This window comes from Pseudonaja textilis, chromosome 2, assembly GCF_049901715.1.
Source record: "Pseudonaja textilis isolate UNSWEBS1 chromosome 2, rPseTex1.2, whole genome shotgun sequence".
Classification (NCBI taxonomy): domain Eukaryota; kingdom Metazoa; phylum Chordata; class Lepidosauria; order Squamata; family Elapidae; genus Pseudonaja; species Pseudonaja textilis.
In genome coordinates this window covers 19,874,565-19,894,210 of record NC_141991.1, presented here as the reverse complement: position 1 = coordinate 19,894,210, position 19,646 = coordinate 19,874,565, and the positions used below count along the sequence as shown (strand labels likewise).

The 19,646-nt window shown below is 37.7% G+C and overlaps 1 protein-coding gene across 3 annotated transcripts; it reads left to right on the top strand.

Moving 5' to 3' along the window:
- Nucleotides 1–4,825: 4,825 nt before the first annotated feature.
- Nucleotides 4,826–18,872, top strand: LOC113449615 (butyrophilin subfamily 1 member A1-like). 3 transcript variants are annotated; one of them, XM_087928622.1, is made up of 8 exons: nucleotides 4,826–5,055; nucleotides 5,606–5,740; nucleotides 6,998–7,188; nucleotides 9,339–9,614; nucleotides 10,047–10,151; nucleotides 12,140–12,160; nucleotides 14,015–14,047; nucleotides 15,318–18,872. In XM_087928622.1, exons 3-8 carry the CDS (start codon nucleotides 7,176–7,178, stop codon nucleotides 15,833–15,835), a joined length of 966 nt encoding a protein of 321 aa, XP_087784748.1. In that variant the 5' UTR covers nucleotides 4,826–5,055; nucleotides 5,606–5,740; nucleotides 6,998–7,175; the 3' UTR covers nucleotides 15,836–18,872. The 3 variants fall into 3 exon arrangements, with proteins under 3 accessions (XP_087784748.1, XP_087784747.1, XP_087784746.1); XM_087928621.1 differs by having other exon boundaries at nucleotides 6,841–7,188; nucleotides 9,372–9,614; XM_087928620.1 differs by having other exon boundaries at nucleotides 6,841–7,188.
- The last annotated feature ends 774 nt before the right edge of the window (nucleotides 18,873–19,646 follow it).

The window sequence follows — 19,646 nt, the reverse complement described above, 5'->3', positions numbered from 1 at the left end:
CCCAACTCATTTGGAAACAACCAGCTTGGGAAAGACTATATACAGGCATATAACGCAACCCATTTGTGTCTGTGTGTGTGTGTGTTTTTATCAATCTCAACTCCTGATACCTACAAGCCCATTTTCTTGGCAAAGTTTTCAGAAGTGGTTTTCCAGCACCTTCTTCCTAGGGCTGAGAGAGAGACTGATCCAGAGTCACCCAGATGACTGCCATTCAGTTGAAGATGCTTTAGACTAGCAACTTTAATTACTGTCCCAAAGTGGCTCAAATTGATTACAGGTTGTCCTTAACTTACAACCACAATTGAGCCCAAAATTTCTGTTGCTAAGTGAGGCAGTTGTTAAGTGAGTTTTGCCCCTTTTACAACAATTTTAGCTACAGTTAAGTGAATCACTATGGTTGTTAAGTTAGTAAGAGGGTTGTTAAGTGAATGTGGCTTCTCTATTGGCTTTGCTTATCAGAAGATTGTCAAAAGTGATCACATGGCCCCGGGACACTGCAACCGTCATAAATGGCAACTACTAAGCATCCAAATTTTGATCATGTGACTGTGAGGCTGCTGCTATGGTTGCAAGTGTGAACAATGATCATACATCACTTTTTTCAGTTACTTTGTAAATTTGAAGGTCACCAAACAAATGGTTGAAAGTCAAAGATTACTTGCATTGCACCAAGTCCAGTAGAATGGTTCTTCTGTTCAAAACTTTAAAAGGATTTCCATTTAGTTCCCATTCAGAAAACATTCAAGTATCTTGATTATTTATTCAGTAATTAGTTTAAGAAACAAAATTGTCTGAGTCAAAACACCAATTATCAGCTGCATTGTCTGGCCATGAAGCAAGCAAGAATAATCATTAACAGCGAACAATACAACTTGTTCCGAGGGTGTGTCCTCATTAGGTTTAAAGACCTCGAAGCCTTACCCATAAGATGGGAAAGCTGAAAAAGGTGAATTGCCCCTCCAACTCCCATGTGAAAGGATTGGATACCATACTGAGTTGCCATGTTAACATGCTTATACCCCATCAGCAGAATTGTGCAGGAAAATCATTCAGGCAGCATGTTGTTGTTGTCGTTGTCATCTATATCACAATCTATTTCAATCTAAGACAACTTGGCAAGTTCTAGTTACATAGATTTCAACTTCCAGAATTACCCAACCAGCACGGTCTTTGCTGAGAATCTGAAAGATGAAATCTGTCCAGGTTGGAAACATTAATTTTGGGTATAGATCTATTCTGGAGTATAAGCCACTATAGGATTCAGGAGAAGTCCAACTGAGAAAATGGTTATGACCGATAGACTAATTCATGTGTTTGTTTTCCTTCTACCTCTTTATCCTGCTTTCTCCTCTCTTTTTGGAGGCACTCGTAGAGCCTTGCAAGCTACAATACTGTGTTCATCTGGATCCTTTACAACAAGAGTTACTTTATTGTGTACTCAGCAGTGAGTTGTTAATTCTGCCAACGTAGGGAGAGAGACTGCTGAGAAAATAATGTGGTTAAACGTAAGAAATACATGATCCTAGATAGGACATAGCCCAGACTGATCCTGATCTAAATTGGCATCCTAAAGAGGAGTAGCTCTGTGTGTGTGTGTGACAGAGAGAGAGAGAGAGAGAGAGAGAGTGAGAGAGAGTGAGAGAGAGACATAGCTGACTAGAGGGAGTGTGACAAATTCCTATTTTTTTTTCCTGCATAGCACAATAGTGCTCCCTAAACAGGAAGACCAAGCATCCTGATTAAGAGCCAAAGGCTTTTCTTTCACTGTTGTCATGTACCAATGACAATAGTGATGTATTGTCATGTATTCAGGGGTGGGATTCAAATTTTTTAACAACTGGTTCTGTGGGCGTGGCTTAGGTGGTGGGTGTGGCTTGGTGGTCAAGTGACTGGCTGGGCATGGCCAACTCAATATCACTCACATCGATGCACACATCTCCTTGCCTGGCCTCTCATTACTGTGGGGATGCTGCAACAGTCATAAGTGTGAAAAATGGTCATAAGTCACTTTTTTCAGTGCCATTGTAACTTTGAATGGTCACTCCACACAAACAAAGTCCCAGCAAATAAGGAAAAAAACTCCAGAGAAGTTCCACAGAAAGGAAGTCTAGTCCTGCCAAGAATGTAATAAGGGTTAACGAAGAGGCAGTTTCTGTGAGTAACACCTGAATGTTTCCTTCCTGCCTTCCTTACAAGATTAGGCCAGTAATTTCTTCTAACAACTGGTTCTCCGAACTGCTTAGAATGTTAACAACTGGTTCTAGCGAATAGGTGCAAACCTTTAGAATCCCACCCCTGCATGTATTATCATGTTGTCTGTTAGATCTGGGAGGATAGGTTCAATGACAGAGACAAGACTCAGATAGCAACAACAGCTCTTTATTAGTGACTTCAGATCTGAGTGAAATATCCCAGCCGCAGCAGCCCCTTATATAGGGCTGGCTGCGGCTAGGCAGCCAATGACGGTGATTTGAGTTTGCCGCGCTTGGCTGGGCCAATCGCGGCAGCCCGTTTACTAGCCAATCGGGTCAGTGTGAGGTGACCAATCACGATCCACTATCAGCGGGCCAATCAGAGTTGCAGGCTTTTGAGCCTGCTAGTCCGGAACATCGTCGATATCCTCTGATACTGCCCACCATTGGACATTCATCCCCACCTTCTGAAAACAACCAACAAACATAGAGTTGGAATGACTGAGATTGGTAGCATGTTGCAACTGCCATACCAGGGAGTGATGAAAAGTCATTAAAAACTTACTGGATCTCCAGTTCCTTCCACAGCTTCCTTGTAAATTCCCCTGGGCCTTTTCTGAAAATTTTTGTGAGATATAAAAAAGGGAACAACCTGATAAAAGAAAAGTTGAATCCTAGCTATTAATGGCTCCAGGCATGTGGTCAATTCAACAGATGTTTCAGGAACTCTGTGACAAGATCTTCAAGACTAAAAAACAGGACATAAAAGCTTATATAAACATATCTATTTATTATACAAAAGCAGGATATACTTATGTATTTACCTATTGATATAGCACCAATTTGGTTTAGGCACCAGCCTTGAAGGTAGAGGATCATGAGTTCTAGTTCCGCCTCAGCATGACAACCTGGGTGACTTTGGTCCAGTTACTCTCTCTCAATACAACCACCTTACAGGGTTGTTGTGGGGACAATAAGAGGAGGAAGGTGGGTTGGATATGTTCAGCACCTTATTTGTAAGACTAATAGAAGTGGGATACAGATAAATAAATAAGATGTTACCAAGAAACAGAGCCCTTAACACTCCTGCTGGCTGGAGAGTTCTGGGATTTGAAGTCCACACATCTTAAAAGTTGCTAAGAATTGGAAATACTGCTGTGGTATGCATATAATAGGTTTAAAGCTGGAACAGTGAAAGGCCACTGAAAAGCTGCCCATGATAATTGCCTACAGTATTGTTTCCAGTAACAATGGAAAACGTTTTTTGTCCTTTTAATAGGCATATTGATTATATAAATTCCTGCTTGTTGTTCATTTCTCTCTCCCCTGCTTTTGCCTGTTCCTTATCCCTTATGTTTTGATCTTTGCTGATGTTTAAAAAAAACATGAATTTATATTTATTGAACATGGCTTTTTTGTGATATTGGAAGCAAACTAAACTGGAAATAGTACTCATAATAGCCATTTTCCCATACCCATAGTGAGAAATCATTTGTAAAGCAAACAAAACCAGCAAAGGAAAGATTGAAGCTGAGAGTAGCCAGGAAGGGAAGATAGATTATGGAAATTAATTATGGAAATTAACAGGGACAGCCAATGTTGGATTTGGTCCAAAATTCCAATTTTGGCTTAAGTAGGAAATACCGGGAGATGTTGAGCCAATAACATTTCACTTTCCCCGACAGATAACTTGAGAATAAATAGGGACAATGCACATGCATGCAACCCTTGCTCCAGGAATAGCGAGGGGACTTCACTAGAGAAGAACAATTATATGGTTTCTTTAGTCTTTTCAGAAGGACAGGATGAATGGTTTCATGAAAGAGTCCCTGCTTTGGGTACTAAAGGTCTCTAGCTTGGTGCCTGGTCATTAGTAAAAAAAAAAAGTTGCTCCCAGGGAAATAATATAAGCAACAACCTGAGCATATGTTAACCTGCCTATATTACTTCATGCTTAGTGGGAACATAGGTAGTTGATTAAATTAAGGTAAAGGTAAAGGTTCCCCTCGCACATATGTGCTAATCATTTCCGGCTCTAGGGAGCAGTGTTCCTCTCTGTTACAAAGCCGAAGAGCCAGCGCTGTCAGAAGACGTCTCCGTGGTCATGTGGCTGGCATGACTAAATGTCAAAAGTGCACGGAGCGCTGTTATCTTTCCACCAAAGTGGTCCCTATTTTTCTACTTGCATTTTTAAAATGCTTTTGAACTGCTAGGTTGGCAAAAGCTGGGACAAGTAACGTGAGCTCACTCCATTACACGGTGCTAGGGATTCGAACCGCCAAACCGCTGGCAAGCTCAGCGTCTTAGCCACTGAGCCACCATGTCCTACTCTGTTAGCACACTTGCTTACACTAAGTCCTTTCATTTGAGAAGCAACTTGATTCCTCTTGCAAAAAACCCCAACCTTATAATCACCTTCTTCTCACACTGCAGATCTCTAAAACCATCTCACTGTTGACGATGCTGATGCGACATCTGTAAACATTATGAGTGGGCTGCCTGTTGCCGATTAGCTGAAGATGACGTTGGTTTAAAACCTGGCCTCTTTCCCATTTTTTATGCCTTCTGCTGTTTACTGATAAGGCAACGAGGAGCACAAAAGAAGTAGCTTAACAAGGAGATGTTGAGAAATGAGATCTTCACAGACAAGTTCTCTCCCTCTTTGCTCCACCATCCTCAAGACTCCTTCAAGCCAAGCGTGGGCTGGGTGGCATCTGCCTGTGCAAAGAGTATCTAGATCACCTCCCATTCCTCTCATCTTTCTTTTGCTGATTGTCAATGGAGGAGGAAATGTGCAGTTTACTTTTGTTCTAAGGAAGTGCAAGTTGGAAGTGATCCAAGGAGTGTTCTTCATCAATGAGTAAGAGTAATTACTACAACTGTTCACTAAATGTGTATTTGTGTATATTTTAACATGTACGTGTGTGTGTTGGATTCAGTTTGTCTTCCATGTGAGAATATTTCATCTCATTGGTGGTCATGCTTCAGTTCTAATGCATTGAGGTATTTATGGCCATTTTCAAAAGTTGAATAGTTAAGCTTATAATCTGTCAGAAAAAAAGTAACAGTGGCTTAACATTTCTATCCAGTTTTACATTTCTTAATTTTTTTACCTGGCAGGAAGTTCCATACGCACTCCTTCATTGAAACTATTTCCTGACGATGAGGACGAAAATATTGTATGCTAGTTTGATTCTAGGTATCATAGTGATCCCAAATCATAATTGAGTATTTTAATATTTTCACTAATACATTTAATTGAAAAGTCACATTATTCAGCAACTTTTGCCTAAATCAGCCATTACAAACCATTTACTAGCATTTTGAACCATGCAAGCTAAAGAAAAAGAGAATTGTACTAACAAAATACAGTACAATACTAAAAATATTTTTTGCTTCCCTTCTAACAGTTCCTACGTGCTTTGAAGACCGGAGTTAGAAAACAAGGAAAGTGAAAACCTTCAGTTGTGTTTCCAGAATGAATTCCTTCCTGTTTATTTTCACCACTTTCTTAGTTATTCTACCTGTTAACAATGGCAATCCAAGTAAGAACTTTGTGTGTTATTATATTTTTTAAGAAATGTAATTGCTTTTATGTAATTGCTTTTGTATGTATTAAGAAGCATTATACACACGTACACATACACACACAGCGCGAGAGAGAGTGCTAAACATAACATCCTCCTATAACCTCACCTTAAAACAAAGAGACAGTGTGGTGTAGAGGTTAAAGGGTTGGAGTGGCACTGGAGACATAGAGCTTCCAGTCTGCCTTTAGCTATGGGAGCACAAATGGGTTGAAGATGCTATAGATATGCTTCCCTGAGATCCTGAATGAAAGATGGCAAAGATGGGTGCCATACCTAAGAAATATATAAATATAACATTATACAAATGTAGAAATAATATAATGAATCAACATGGGTAACGAATCCCATTACATGAGTATTGGGGGTTGTCTTAATAGCAATCTAATAAAAAAAGGAAGGCTGATCAATACAAGAATGCCCTGCTAACAGAGAGGTTAGGAAATGAATATAGGAAACAGACATAACAGACACTTGGTCCATCTAGCTTGGCACTGGGTTCTATCACACCAGAGATACAGATCTATATCTAGTGTTAGATCTCTCGCATACACTTCTCCAGTTCTTACAATTACATTACTCAATTGTGCAATGGGGATTGCGCTGTGCCCCTGCTCAATTCTGAAGGAAACCGGGACCTGGCATTAGATGCTCAAAAAGAGTTCCAGTCAATGGTTTGATGAAAGTCTGTGTCCTCTGTGGATATGAAAATATACTACAGTGATCCTTATCTGTGGTGGTTAGCACCCATTTGCACAAGGGTCTTCTTAGCCTACCTGGAAATGTTAAGGATTCTATTTTTTTGTATGTGTACGTGCAAAGCAAGTATTATACCATTGAGCTATCCCACCCCCGCCCCATTTTTTCTCTATCTGGGTTTGAATATGAGCTGAATGATTATCCAACAGAAACTCAACCCACTGGATTTAAATGATGGATGAACAGTTCAGCCAAATATCTATTGCTATTTCACACAATTAGATGAGTTGCCTATATGGCGCTGCTCTTTCAGTTGACTTGCCCATTTATTATTTTTATGCATTTGGTACATTTCACAGTGCAACTGACATTGCTTGGACCACTTCACCCAGTCACCGCTTCTCTGAGGGAGACCATTGTGCTACAATGTCATCTGTCCCCCAGAACAAATGTTCAGAATATGGAGATTACTTGGTTCCGCTCCCACAATTCTTCCTATGTACACCTTTATCACAGTGGCAAAGATCATCTGGAACAGCAGCAGCCAGAATACCAAGGAAGAACAGAATTTTTAAAAGATGGCATTGGGGATGGAAAGATTGGGCTGAAGATTTTTAACATTAGCCTATTTGATGAGGGACCCTACCACTGCTCTGTTAAGAATGGGAGTTTCCAACAAGAAGCCACATTAGATATGAAAGTGACTGGTAAGTAAGGGGTAACTTTTCTTAATAGAAACGTGTAATCAAAGTTGGCTCTAAAACCTCTGCAGTCATCAATCTTCCAATATGTTCTTAGATTGTGAGAAAACCAGGGCTATTAAGGTTTCTACCCCAAAAATCTTTCAACCTACTTATTCAGTTTTTCTTGATATTTAGAAGGAATAAGAGTTATTGTTCCGTAATGTCAAGGTGGATAACCATTTTTCTTCCAGTGGCTGTTTATTTCTTTTTCACTTCCTTGACATGGGAAAAGGAAGAAAGAATGGTCGGTTGAAACATTTAGTTTTTCCTTTTTCAATGTCAGCATAAAAAAAACAATCAAGCACAAAATAATTTAATTTTCCAGATGTTTGAGGAGAAAATGGGAAGAACCATGCCATTTTGCGACCAATTTTAGACTCAGGGGACATATGTAGGTCTGGACTTCTGCCAGGCATGGGAAATCAAAAATCCAGGCAGTTCAAATGAATAAATGAATATCAAGGTTTATTGCAAGTTTATGCTCTCTACAAGAATCTGAACTACTAAGAAAGGAGAATATTTGTAGCTCAGGGTTGAAATGAGGGGTCCTTGGTGCTCTCTGAACTTGCTCGTTTTCTTGCAAATGTTTCATTACCCTAACTAGGTAACATCATCAGTGCTAGAGTGCTAGTACTGTTACCTAGTAATGTTACCTAATTAGGGTAATGAAACGTTTGCGAAAAAACCAAGCAAGCTCAGGGAGCATCAAGGACCCCTCAATCTGAACTACTAACAGTTGAAGCAAATAGGCGGTAGATAAGAGTCAGAGTAATTCAAGGTGGGCTGGACTTAGATCTCTTGTGGACACTAAGGGACTCCAGATTGAAGATGCCCCTCCCTTGGGCTCAGCCAGTCATCTCTTACAGCTGCAGAGCTGAGGCTTCACCTGCTATAAAACACCTGCTATAAAGCAAATTCAGGCAGCTTCTTTTGGTAATAACTGCTGCCCTTATCACTCCTTGCGCTTCTTCAGTAAAGTGACATCTCGAATATTTACCACCATTCAAAGCTGGTCCTCTAAAAGTATGCAACCTCACTGATGACTGGTTGTACATCTGTACATCTGTGATACCTGATTGGAATATCCATATTCAAGTGCAATATACTTCTAATAGTGAATACTGAGAAGAATTGAGCCATGCTGTACTGTTGACTGCATGCTCTGTTTGTAGGTTTACTAGAAATATCTGAAATGCTACTACTGGAAGTTTTATCAGACCTGGAAAGTTTCATTTCATGTTCTTATGATATTCCAGTGTCTGGAACTGATTCAATCCACCATTCATCTTTTGTTGGAAGGAAAGGGTAGGATCGTTTTGACAGGAGGAGGAGGAAAAATCACGCTTACTTCTTTGCCTTAAGAGGTAAAATATAGAAGCAGACAAATAGAGAAGTTATCAATACTCATCATAATCCAGACATTAAAAAGTTCTCCACAATAATAGTTCTAGTGTATGTTTTGCCTTTTATACCTCATCTGGCATCCGAAGACACCCGTTATGCAGTATGCCAACTTTCTATGGTAGAATTTAGGTTTTATACTTGGGGATGAGGAAGGAGACAGAGTGACGATTAAAAAATCTAAATAATTACAGGATGAAGATAAGACTGGACAATCTTCTGATCCTACAGTATTTAAAAAAAAAACAAATATTCTTTTATCCCACAGTGTTGGATATCTTGCTGCTATTTTCTTTGAACTGATTCCATAACTCTTTGAACAGACTAGAAGAGGGCAACTTCTGGGGGCCAAGAACCTGATTTAATATTTGGGCTGGAGGGCTGAAAGACAGAATAAATGGGGCAAGAATTCAAAGTGAATAGGACCTCATCACATGGATACAAATGAGGTGTTAATTTTTCTCAAATTTCTTCCCTCCTTTTTTGAAGATTTCTTTTTCTTTTAAAAAAAACCTTATATTGCTTATATTATGGGATTTTGTGCGTGTTTTCATCTCACAATAGCAGCAAGGCATTCCTTAGTTTTTCCAGCAATTGAAGCCAGAATGTCAGCTTAGGTGGTTGGGGGTTGCAGATTTCCCTGGCTCTGCAGGATACCCATTTTCAGAACAGCCTGAAAATGCTTAAAATATGCATATTTGTCCCACATCTAGCATTAGGGCCTGCTCCTCTCCTTTCCATTGAAGGTTATCAGGACAGAGGGATCAGAGTGGTTTGTCGTTCCAGTGGCTGGTATCCAAAGCCTGAAGTCCTATGGAGAGAGCTCAACGGGAGGCTTTTATCTTCGTTGGCAAAAAAAGATTCACAAAGAAATGATGGGACATTCGATGTACAAGCTGACATTATTTTAAAAGCAAGTTCAAACTTGACCTGTGTCATTAGAAATAGTCTCCTTGGTCAGGAAAAGGAGTCAACCATCCACATAACAAGTGAGTCCATAAAAACTGTTAATAGCTATTCTACATTTTAGGAATTGGGCTTTGCAATAGTATGAGTTTGAAATTCTGAATTCAAAATTAGACAAAGTTGCAGCTAATGCCCATGTCTTGACTAGGGCAAACTCAAAATCAATGAAGAGTTATACAAGACATCTTTCCCAAAAGAAAATATCAAATGAATTCTTTGCATTCTCCTTTTTTTTACTCTTGAGAACTAAAAGTTTGGGAAAATATTAGGGAAATGTTTTTATCTGAATCAGTGGGTATAGTGTGAATTTTGGATGTATTTTACTGGTTAATGCAGATGTTTCTGAAACATTAATGAATCATAGCGGAAGGGATAGGAAAGAGAAAAGCAAAGCATTTTTCAATCTTTCAGAGTTGCTTTAAAATGCATTCATCTATACTTCTTTCATTTTTCAGATCACTTCTTCCCCAAAATGTCATCCTGGATAGTAGCTATATGTTTTTCCTTAATGGCTGTGGTTGTATTCGCTATATTTACTTTTTACCTACTGAACAAATACAGTAAGTACATCAGAAACTGGCCTTTAATTGACATAAAAGTAGAGTTAATGCATAGTTAATTGCAAGATAGCTCTGCAGTTACAGAAATTGTGTTTGGTTGGAATCAGTGTTTCTTAATAGATGGGAACACTGGCTAATGTTTTTTCCAAGGGTAAATCCTCAGTGTGCAAGGATGGGACCCTACTCTTTTTGTGTCTTTGCTTGAACCTTAGCATTCATCTGCCACTAAGGATGGTGTAAGATGCTGTGCTCCAGAAGGAGTATTTTCCCTATTCTGCCTCAAGATGCTACATGCGGTCGTATAGGGCATGTTCAGGGAGGCGACCTGAAATGATGTGTCCTATGCTGGCAATCTCATGGTTCTTCTAATCTGCCCCTTTAATCTGTCCCTCACCTCTCACTCCCTTGTAAGGTTGACTGAATTTTGGCTTCCGTAGCCATTGTTTCTCAATGGGTTGGTTAACTGGTTCTTCTAGTCTTGAAATTGATCAGCCCATTCCAGGCTGAATGTGTAGAACTAGGGAGGAGGAAGGGAATGGAAAAAACTCAAGCTTTTGTATTTTTGTAACCTAGCAGGCAATTTTATTTATGTATTTATCATATTCGTGTAGTTGACCATCTTACATGAAAGCGACACCGGGAGACATACAGCACTTAATAAAAAAACATAAAAGCAATCACAATTAAAAATAATTTAAAAAAAACACAGAACAGGAGAGAATGATATTAACCATAATGTTAATGATATTAAAGGAGCCATCACAAAATTCCCTCTCCCCTGGCCACAGCACATTAAAAAGTTCTTTTTCCTTACTTTCTTTCCTCAGTTATGTTCTTAGGATAGTTTACAATTCCCACAGGGTTATTCACAATTAATCTTTAGTTGAATTTCAGTTCTTCAACAACTATATCTCAGATGCATAAAATAGTTGACCACTAGATGGCAGTCAGCAGCTATAAGAAAAGTCTTACACTTTGCTGTCATCTAGTGGTAGATTGGTGATCCAATTCCCCCAATGTTTGAAGCGGTGTTTCTTAAACTTTTCGCTCAAAGAATCTTTTTGAACTTTTAATAATTATGGAAAACTCCAAAAGACCTTTGTTTATATAGATTATGTTTATAAATATTTACCATCTTAAAAATTAAAATAAAATATTTATTTATTGAATAAGTAAAAAGATCATTAAACCCATTACACACTGACATAACTATATTTCATGAAAAAACCTACAGTAAACATTCTCTATTGCCCCTTAATTTTTCTTTTTTGTTGTAATTTTGTATTTTAATCTTTTATCTTTGAAATTTAATAAAAAATGTTAAAATAAAAAAACATGTCTTAACAAATAAAACGCAATAATGAGAAGAATTACTTTCTTTTAAAATTCTGCAAATATCTTCAACAATTGTCAAAAGGGATCCTTAGACCATATTTTAAAAGCCACTGGTTTAAAGGAATAACTCCCCCCCCCCAGATCAATCAATCAACAGTATAATATGAAATAAAAAAAATCTTTGCTAGCTTTTGATTAGTTTTCAAATATCTTATATATTGAATGAAGATTATGTCTAGCTGTTATTTTGTTCTTCATTATTTCTCCAAAGACTTAGGGAATACCAGTTGGCTTTAATTACAGATAATGATGGCAAAGAACAGAACAGAATATTCTTTATTGGCCAAGTGTGTTTGGACACAAGGTGTACTTAATGTACATACAAACAACAAAACGATAAATCATAAGATACCAATAGGAGAAGGTAATAGGAAAGATGAGAATCATAACATGGGTAAATATCTTTAGGTATAAGAATGTGCTGTGGGAATTCGGTGTTTAGCAGAGTGATGGCTTGGGTGTGGGGACTGTCTTTGTGTCTAGTTGTTTTGACATGCAATGCCCTACAGTGGCATCCTGAGGGGAGGAGTTAAAGCCATACATTTATGTTTTCTGCAGCAGTACTACATTGGTTTTGTTTTCTTCTATTCTAGGAAAGCTGGTCACTGAACTGGGTAAGTGATTTTCTTTTTCTTCTGTTTTTTGAGAAAAACATTTGGGCCAATACAGAAATTATCAATCTTAAATACATCAATCCCAGTGAGATTAAGCATTCCTTAAAATGTATAATATAGGTATTATAGGTGATTCTGTGTTGTGTCTTTCATGGGAAAGAAAGAATTTCTTAATTATATTTTTGTACTTAATTATATTTTTGTAAAATTAATTATATTTTTGTAAAATTGTCACTCTGTGTAACAAAATAGAAAGGGACAAATAAAAGCCAGTAGCAGAATATTTGCTGATAGGAACAAAGTGTGCACTTCAGAAAATTACCAACAAACAAACCAGTTATCTCATCATGACATTCAGCATTTTCCATGGTTTCGAATAACAAAAGTTCTAGACCTCTTATCTAAAGGGGTTAAATTTAGGGTCTCCAATGTGCAAAGCATGTAATTCTGTTGTTGAGCAATAATCACTCCTTTAGGTGAATTTTTAAAAAATATGTGTAATGCTATAATTTTCAAACTCCTTCATAATTTTTTTAAGTGGACACTTAAATAGAAATAGAAATATCATAGGCATCAAAACTCCTTTTGATTTCTTTCCTGGGACAGTTTCTCAACCACTCCTAACAAATTATGGTAGATAATAAATAAGTGTAAATATTTATTATTAAATCAATCTATATGGCCACCCATACCCCAAATATGATTTAGGTGCAGCTAACAACACATTAAAAGAAAAAGAAAAAAATAGTAACAGCAGAAACATAAAACTTACACTGGTCACCAAGAAGAAAGGCAATGAATGCTCATCAAGAACAATGATATCTCACATCTAGTTTCCCATCCTCCATGCTCTGGAGCACACCCAGGTCTTCTGAACTTTCTGACAGACTGAAAGAGTTGGCTTTAATTTAATCTTGTGAGATAAGGGTGTTCCTAAGATGGCATTCTTTAATTGTGGGGATCTGGACAGTGTCTTTCCTATTGGACCTGATAAAAACAACACAATGTCCTGCAAATAATCCAGCTCCATGCCATTGAAGGTATTATAAGTGACAACCACATGTCTATGGAGATTCTTGATCATCCAGGCAACTGGACTTTCTTTTTTTCCTTTGAAAAAGTTCAACCACATCTTGAATTCCATTTGTAAGCACATTGGAAGCCAGTGGAATTCAGAGAACAGACATAACACAGATGTATTGAGGAAACAACCAAAACTGCTCATACTGGCACATTCTGGACTAGATGCAGCTTTTAGATGGTCTCTCAAAGCAGTCCCACATAATTGCAGTAATCTACTTGGGAGATGAGCAAGACATGAGTGATATGAGACATGAGTGATATGCCTTCAAGTCTAGGAAATGATACACTGGTTCACAAGCGAAGTTTGCAAAAGCCCTCCTCACCACTTGCTGCCACCTCTTGTTCGAATAGAAGCTGTGAGTTCAGGAGAACCCTCAGATTGGTTTGGGGAGGGGGGCAACCTCATTCAGAACCAAAAGATGATGACAATGGTGATGAGGATTTAAATTTGTATAGAAAAACATTGGAGGAGTCCTTAAAACTTAACAGATAACAGATAATCAGAGTTGGAAGGGATCTTGTAGGTCATCTAGTCCAACCCCCTGCCCAAGCAGGAGACCCTACACCGTTTCTGACAAATGGCAGTCCAATCTCCTCTTGAAAGTCTCAAGTGATGGTGCTCCCACTTAAAGGCACTTGGACCTGCTATGTTCTAATGATGAAGAAAGAAAATTATTTTGTAGTGATTTTGAACAGTTGGGTTTTTTTTAATTATTTTTTCAACATTAAAATGTTCCTTTGATATATTTTAATCTTTAATCTTGTTTTTAGGCTGGAGGAACATGGTGGTACCAATAGAAAAAGGTTGGTGATTGTTCTTTTTGTTATCACTCCAAAATGTAAATTCCATCATTGTTGTGCTAATCTCTGAAACTGAATATTTTACACCAAATTTTAATGAGGTTTTTACTCCATATTCCAAATATTTTTTTTTATTCAAAAGTGATGTCATGGGCTAAGTTGTGGTATTTATATGTAAAGGAATCAGGTGCTATCAGCCCAGCAGCATTTTTCAAAGACAAATACAATACACATCAGTGGATATTTTGATATCATTCTTTAAAGAAATTTTATGGGGAAATTTTATTTTTTTAGCAACACAAGGGACTTCCATAGAAGCCCTATCATCCATGTGTAAAGACCTTTTCATGAATTGTGCAAATAGCTAATTTTAGGTTCTGGCTTAACATATGGCTACTTTTTTTACTTATTTATTGTATTTATTTATCAAATTTTTACACCTTCAGCTCATTTAGGTGACTTTGGGAAGTTTGTAAATACATCACAAAATAATATGAAGACATATTAAAGTTTGGAAGTTGAGTTGTGCCAGCTGGGCTTTATTTTCTCTTGTTGGTTTGAGATGTTTCACTGTCCATCCAAGCAGCTTCTTTAGTCTGAGCTAGTTGGTTAGGGAATGAGTAGGCAGAGAATTGTTGGAATACTCCTAAAATTCTTAGGAGCATTTCCGCACCAGTCTCAGAGTTTCTTCCCTAAACTATGTAGCAATATGTCAATGAAGATTCTCAGTCATTCAGGTAGAAATGTCTGGGAGTTGAATCATGGCAAATGGGCTCTTTTTTTCATGCTGAGTCATGTTGTTTCCACGATTTAACTTCCAGACAATTCTACTTGGATGGCTAAGAATCTTCATCAACATATGGTTAAAAGTACAATAAAAAGACTTCCAAAAATTAGGTAGTAAGTACAAAATATTATATACTTAATGTATACTTAGATGTCAAATACATTGTGTATTTTATTTAAAATGAAATAACATTAGCCTATTGTGTTAAGGCATGAAGATACCACTTCCTTGTTTTGCCGCACAGTTTAGTCCAGGGAAGTGCCATTCATATCATCGACTAAATAGATTAAGGGAGACATGGTGCAGTAGTGGAAATGGGTCTTTTAATGGGATAAGCGCTAAACGTTGTTTCAAAATAAGATTTATGGGCTGATCAATTTCTTCCACATTATAATTAAGAATGGGGCAATTGCAGCATTGTCTTTTAGGTTAACCTTTTTTATCCTCCCCTTCTTTCTCGTTTCTCACTTCTCCTTTTCCTCTCAGCAAACATAGTTCTGGACCCAGAAACGGCTAACCAAGACCTGATCCTGTCTGCAGACCAGAAAACTGTCATACAGGGATTCATGTGGCAGAGTCTACCATACAGTCCTAAAAGATTTAACATGGAGCGCTGTGTCCTGGGAAGGGAGGGATTTTCCTCTGGGAAGCATTATTGGGAAGTAGAAGTTGGAGAGGATGGATACTGGGCCTTGGGGGTGGCTAGAAATTCCATGAAGAGGAAGGGAAAGCTCATCCTTGTCCCAGAAGAAGGAATCTGGGCAGTGGGAAAAGATCGGATCCAATACAAAGCTCTTACCCTACCCAAGACCCCCCTGACTCTGAAGAAGAAGCCCAGGAAACTGGGAGTTTACTTGGATTATGAGATGGAACTAGTTGCCTTTCATGACGTCAATCACCAATTGCATATATTCACCTTCTTCTCAGCCGCGTTCAATGGGGAAGTAGTCTTCCCCTTCTTATATGTAGGGGTAGGGTGCTGGCTTAGATTGTGTCCTTGGTGATTTTCCTTTAGAAAATCTTAGAAAAAAACCTTAGAAATCTTAGAAAATCTAGAAAAGTTAATGCAGTAGAGCTCTCTCTTCACATTATATGGCACTAGACAGAGACAGGCAGTTCATTTTCCATATCATGCAAGGGCTGTAAATTGTCATATAGGGATCACTTCTGCTTACTTCAGCTTTAATATCATGGAGAAGGAGAAACTTGTGGGGTCTTGAGAGGTGGAAGGATGTCACTCACCTCAAGCAAGAAAAAGTTGGAGGCCAGCCTTTTCTATATCTTAGTTACCTTGTTCTGATTTACCTCAGGTTGTTTCCTCTACTTGACCCTCACAAGTTTGGAAGGAGATCAGGAATGGAGAAACAACCTTGGAGCTATAGACTAAGGTGGTACATGTGTGTTATATGTGTATTAAGTGAGGGGAGCAACATTTTTGGCAGTCAGGAATTATACTCTAAAAAATTTTTTTCCAGACTCTGTAAGAATGATAATTTAGGTGAAATATGGTGAGGAGTGGGGGCTAAAATGTTAATCCTTTATTTTTCTTTTTTCAGGTTTGCTTTTAAAATAGAATACTGTATTAATGCAATGGGACCCTTAATGCACTTACCCTGAGACTTGCATAATCTTGTTCTTACAATTCAGCAAATTAGGGCTGGGTTTGGGAAGCACTATCTGGACAGCTCTGGAAATAAAATCGAGAGAGGCAGGCTGAACAGCATGTAGCTCACAGGTTGCCTGTCATGAGCAAAGGGAAGGGAATGCACAGGGTGGAAGGGCAGGAATGGGTATAGGTAGTCCTCGCTTAACAATTACATCTGGGACTGGCAACTCCATTGATAAGAGAAATGAAGGTGAATATATATGTCCCAAGATAATGTTGCAGGATCCAAACCAGATCAGTCACCGGGACCAGAGGGCTGGAGCCCATCCTCAGGGAACTTCTCTTTAGCAGTGTGTGTGCTTTGGGCTATTCCTTTTGTGGTATTTAGATGGTGCTTGTTATGTGTGACTTTTTAGACATTGATTGGGGGGTTGAGAGCTGGCTATTAAATCCTTGGCTATTGTTTCCTTGTGCTGCCAAGCCCTGCCTCCTAAGTACTTGATATGTTGATGGTATATCAGTACTCCTTATCCATTGCTAAGAGCCAGGATCATTTAGTTAGACATCCCATGACTGCAATTTGTGATTTCACTGCTTGCTTAATTCTGCTTGTTGAAAGCCAGTTATGAAGCCTGTGAAGGGCAATTATGGAGCTGCAGGATACTGCAATGGTCATAAATGTAAGGGTTGGTTACAAAACTGGGGTTTGTTTTACACTATCAACTTTGAATGGTCATTAAACAAGGGTATTTGGTAAGCAAGGACTCCTTGCACTGAAATGACAGAATAATTGCATGCTTGCAAGCATATTGCCATGAAACAAAAGAAGTTTTATCCTTTCAAACAACTCCATCTTTTTGGTACTCCTTCTGTTAATGTCCTCCACCCTGCCCCAAACTGGAGCTGAATGAGAGCAGGAAACTGTATGATTTACATCCTGAGTGCTGTTTTAGAAAAAAAAAAACCAAGATTAAGCTTCAAGAGGAAAGGAGTATTCATAGAATGCTTTGTATCGGATGAGTTGTGTCCTCCAAGGAAAACGTGAAGTAATGTGGTGATGAAATTCAAAATGGAAATTTTTCTCCACAATTTTTAAAAGCAAGGGACTTCTGGGGAAGAAATGGTGAACTGAAGTTGGCTCCAACTTCAGCAACAACTGCAGCAGAATGAAGAGTCAGTGAGTAGACCAGTTCTTCATACTTCCTCTTTGGACAAAGAACAGGCTTGAGATAGCCCACAAGTGCTCCATACAATTGCTTCTTGTGAGAAGGCTGCAGGACAATCTCTGGAGTGTTTAGAGCTCTGGGAGATGCAGGAAAGCCAGCTTTGCTCAAACTGTGGTCACTGCCTTTAAAAGAACAGTGGGTTTTCATAGTTCCTTTTCTAATCACTTTTGAAATTGTTTGTTAATTGCTTTGTTGGGGGCAATATGCTGGCTCTTTCTTAGAAAGGGCTGTAAAGCTCTGTAAAGCAGTATATAAGTCTAAGTGCTATTGCTATTAGGAACCTTTGGATCAGCAGATTTTAGAGAAAGTACTTTTAAATAGAAGTCTAAGAATTCAGTATTTTTGGAATAAATAAAAAAAAGGGTGACTGGAACTTTGAATTAGGAAAGTTACAAATTGACTAAGGGTTCAGAATGTTTAGAAATAAGATTTTGGAATTAATTATAAGAATTCTTCCTGTGATAAAATGCTTTTTAAATTCTCTTAAAAATGTGATAAACCAATGATAAACTAAAAGAGTCACCTGAATAACTTTCATATATTGAATTTACAAAAGACTTATTAAAGTTTGGAAAAGTTTTGTGAAAAGGGACAAAATAAAAACTAAAAGAAATCAACTTCTAGGAAGGACATTGTTTGACAGGACTAAAGAGTGAGATTGTTAAAAGGAAATTGGTTTATTTGATCAAGATTAAAATAGATATAGCATTATCTCTGGTAACCTTTAATGAACTTTTGCTGATCAGGACTGAAAGATGAGACTTTAAAGAACTTGTTTATAGATAAGATATAGGAAGAAAAGATCACTTGCTGTATTTTAAGGGAAGATGATAAGTTGCTAAAATTGTTTATACTTGTGATGAAGGAGGAAGCCACTTCTTTATATATCTATATATTTTTTCCTTTCTTTTCAATCTAATTTTTTTCCTTTTCTTTACATAGTCCTTAAATATATGCTTATTTTTCCTTTTTGATATTTTTATTTTTCCCTTTTCTGCACATTGTATTTTTCTTTATTCATTTCTTTTAATTTGTATCTTTTAAATTTTAATTTCTAATAATTTTACCATTTTTAAAGCTAGCTACCAAGAGACATGTACACACCCACATAAGAATGGAAAATAGGTCACAAAAGTGACCTATTGTTGCTATTTCAGTTGTTCCTCTCTCTATTGACTTTTTAAGGAATAATAACTTAATAATAATTAATATGTATGATATCTGTTTATTGAGAGAAAAACCCTCTCTTGATCAAATAAAAATCTACTATAAAAAAGGTAGGTCTGTGATATACTCAGAGGGAAAACTGTCCAAGTGTGTGTTTGTGTGTATAGCTCTAAATGAAGCTTCATTTATTTGATATACTCTGTTTTCATGTCATTTTATATTCTTAAAATATATTTTAAGTAAAAGAATGAACAAGAGTTCTTTTAAATGTTAATACTTCAAAATGTAGGGAAGAGGCTAGTAGAAAGGGCTTCTTTGGAAAAAAAAGCATATTTGAATATAGTCAATTTTTACACTATCAAGCTTACACATACTTGAGGCAGGTATAAATTAGTCAGGAGGACTAATGGTCCTGTGGTATCTGGGGTTTTGTTTTTAATATTCCATAAAGCAGTCTCTGAGGAGAATCTGTCTCTTTTGCCAAAGTAAGCATATTTTTCAAGAAAAGAAATGGGTTCAAAGTCTGTGAATGTGTGAACCACTCTGGGTGGGAGACGCTAACGTCAGTACTGTATGGTGGGTGAATTTCTACCCCAAAATGAGGGAAGAATCATGTTTGGTTTCCCATCTATTTGTCCATCATAAAAACATACAATTTCTTGGAAATCAGCTAGATAAATAAAGAGAAGAAGCAACTGAGTACCTGAACTTCATTTAAGGTGGATGTAACAAGATCCATTTTGACACAGTATGGTTTGGAGAATGCACTCCTTACAAACATGTCTCACAAGATTTTAGAATGAAAACACTTGATCT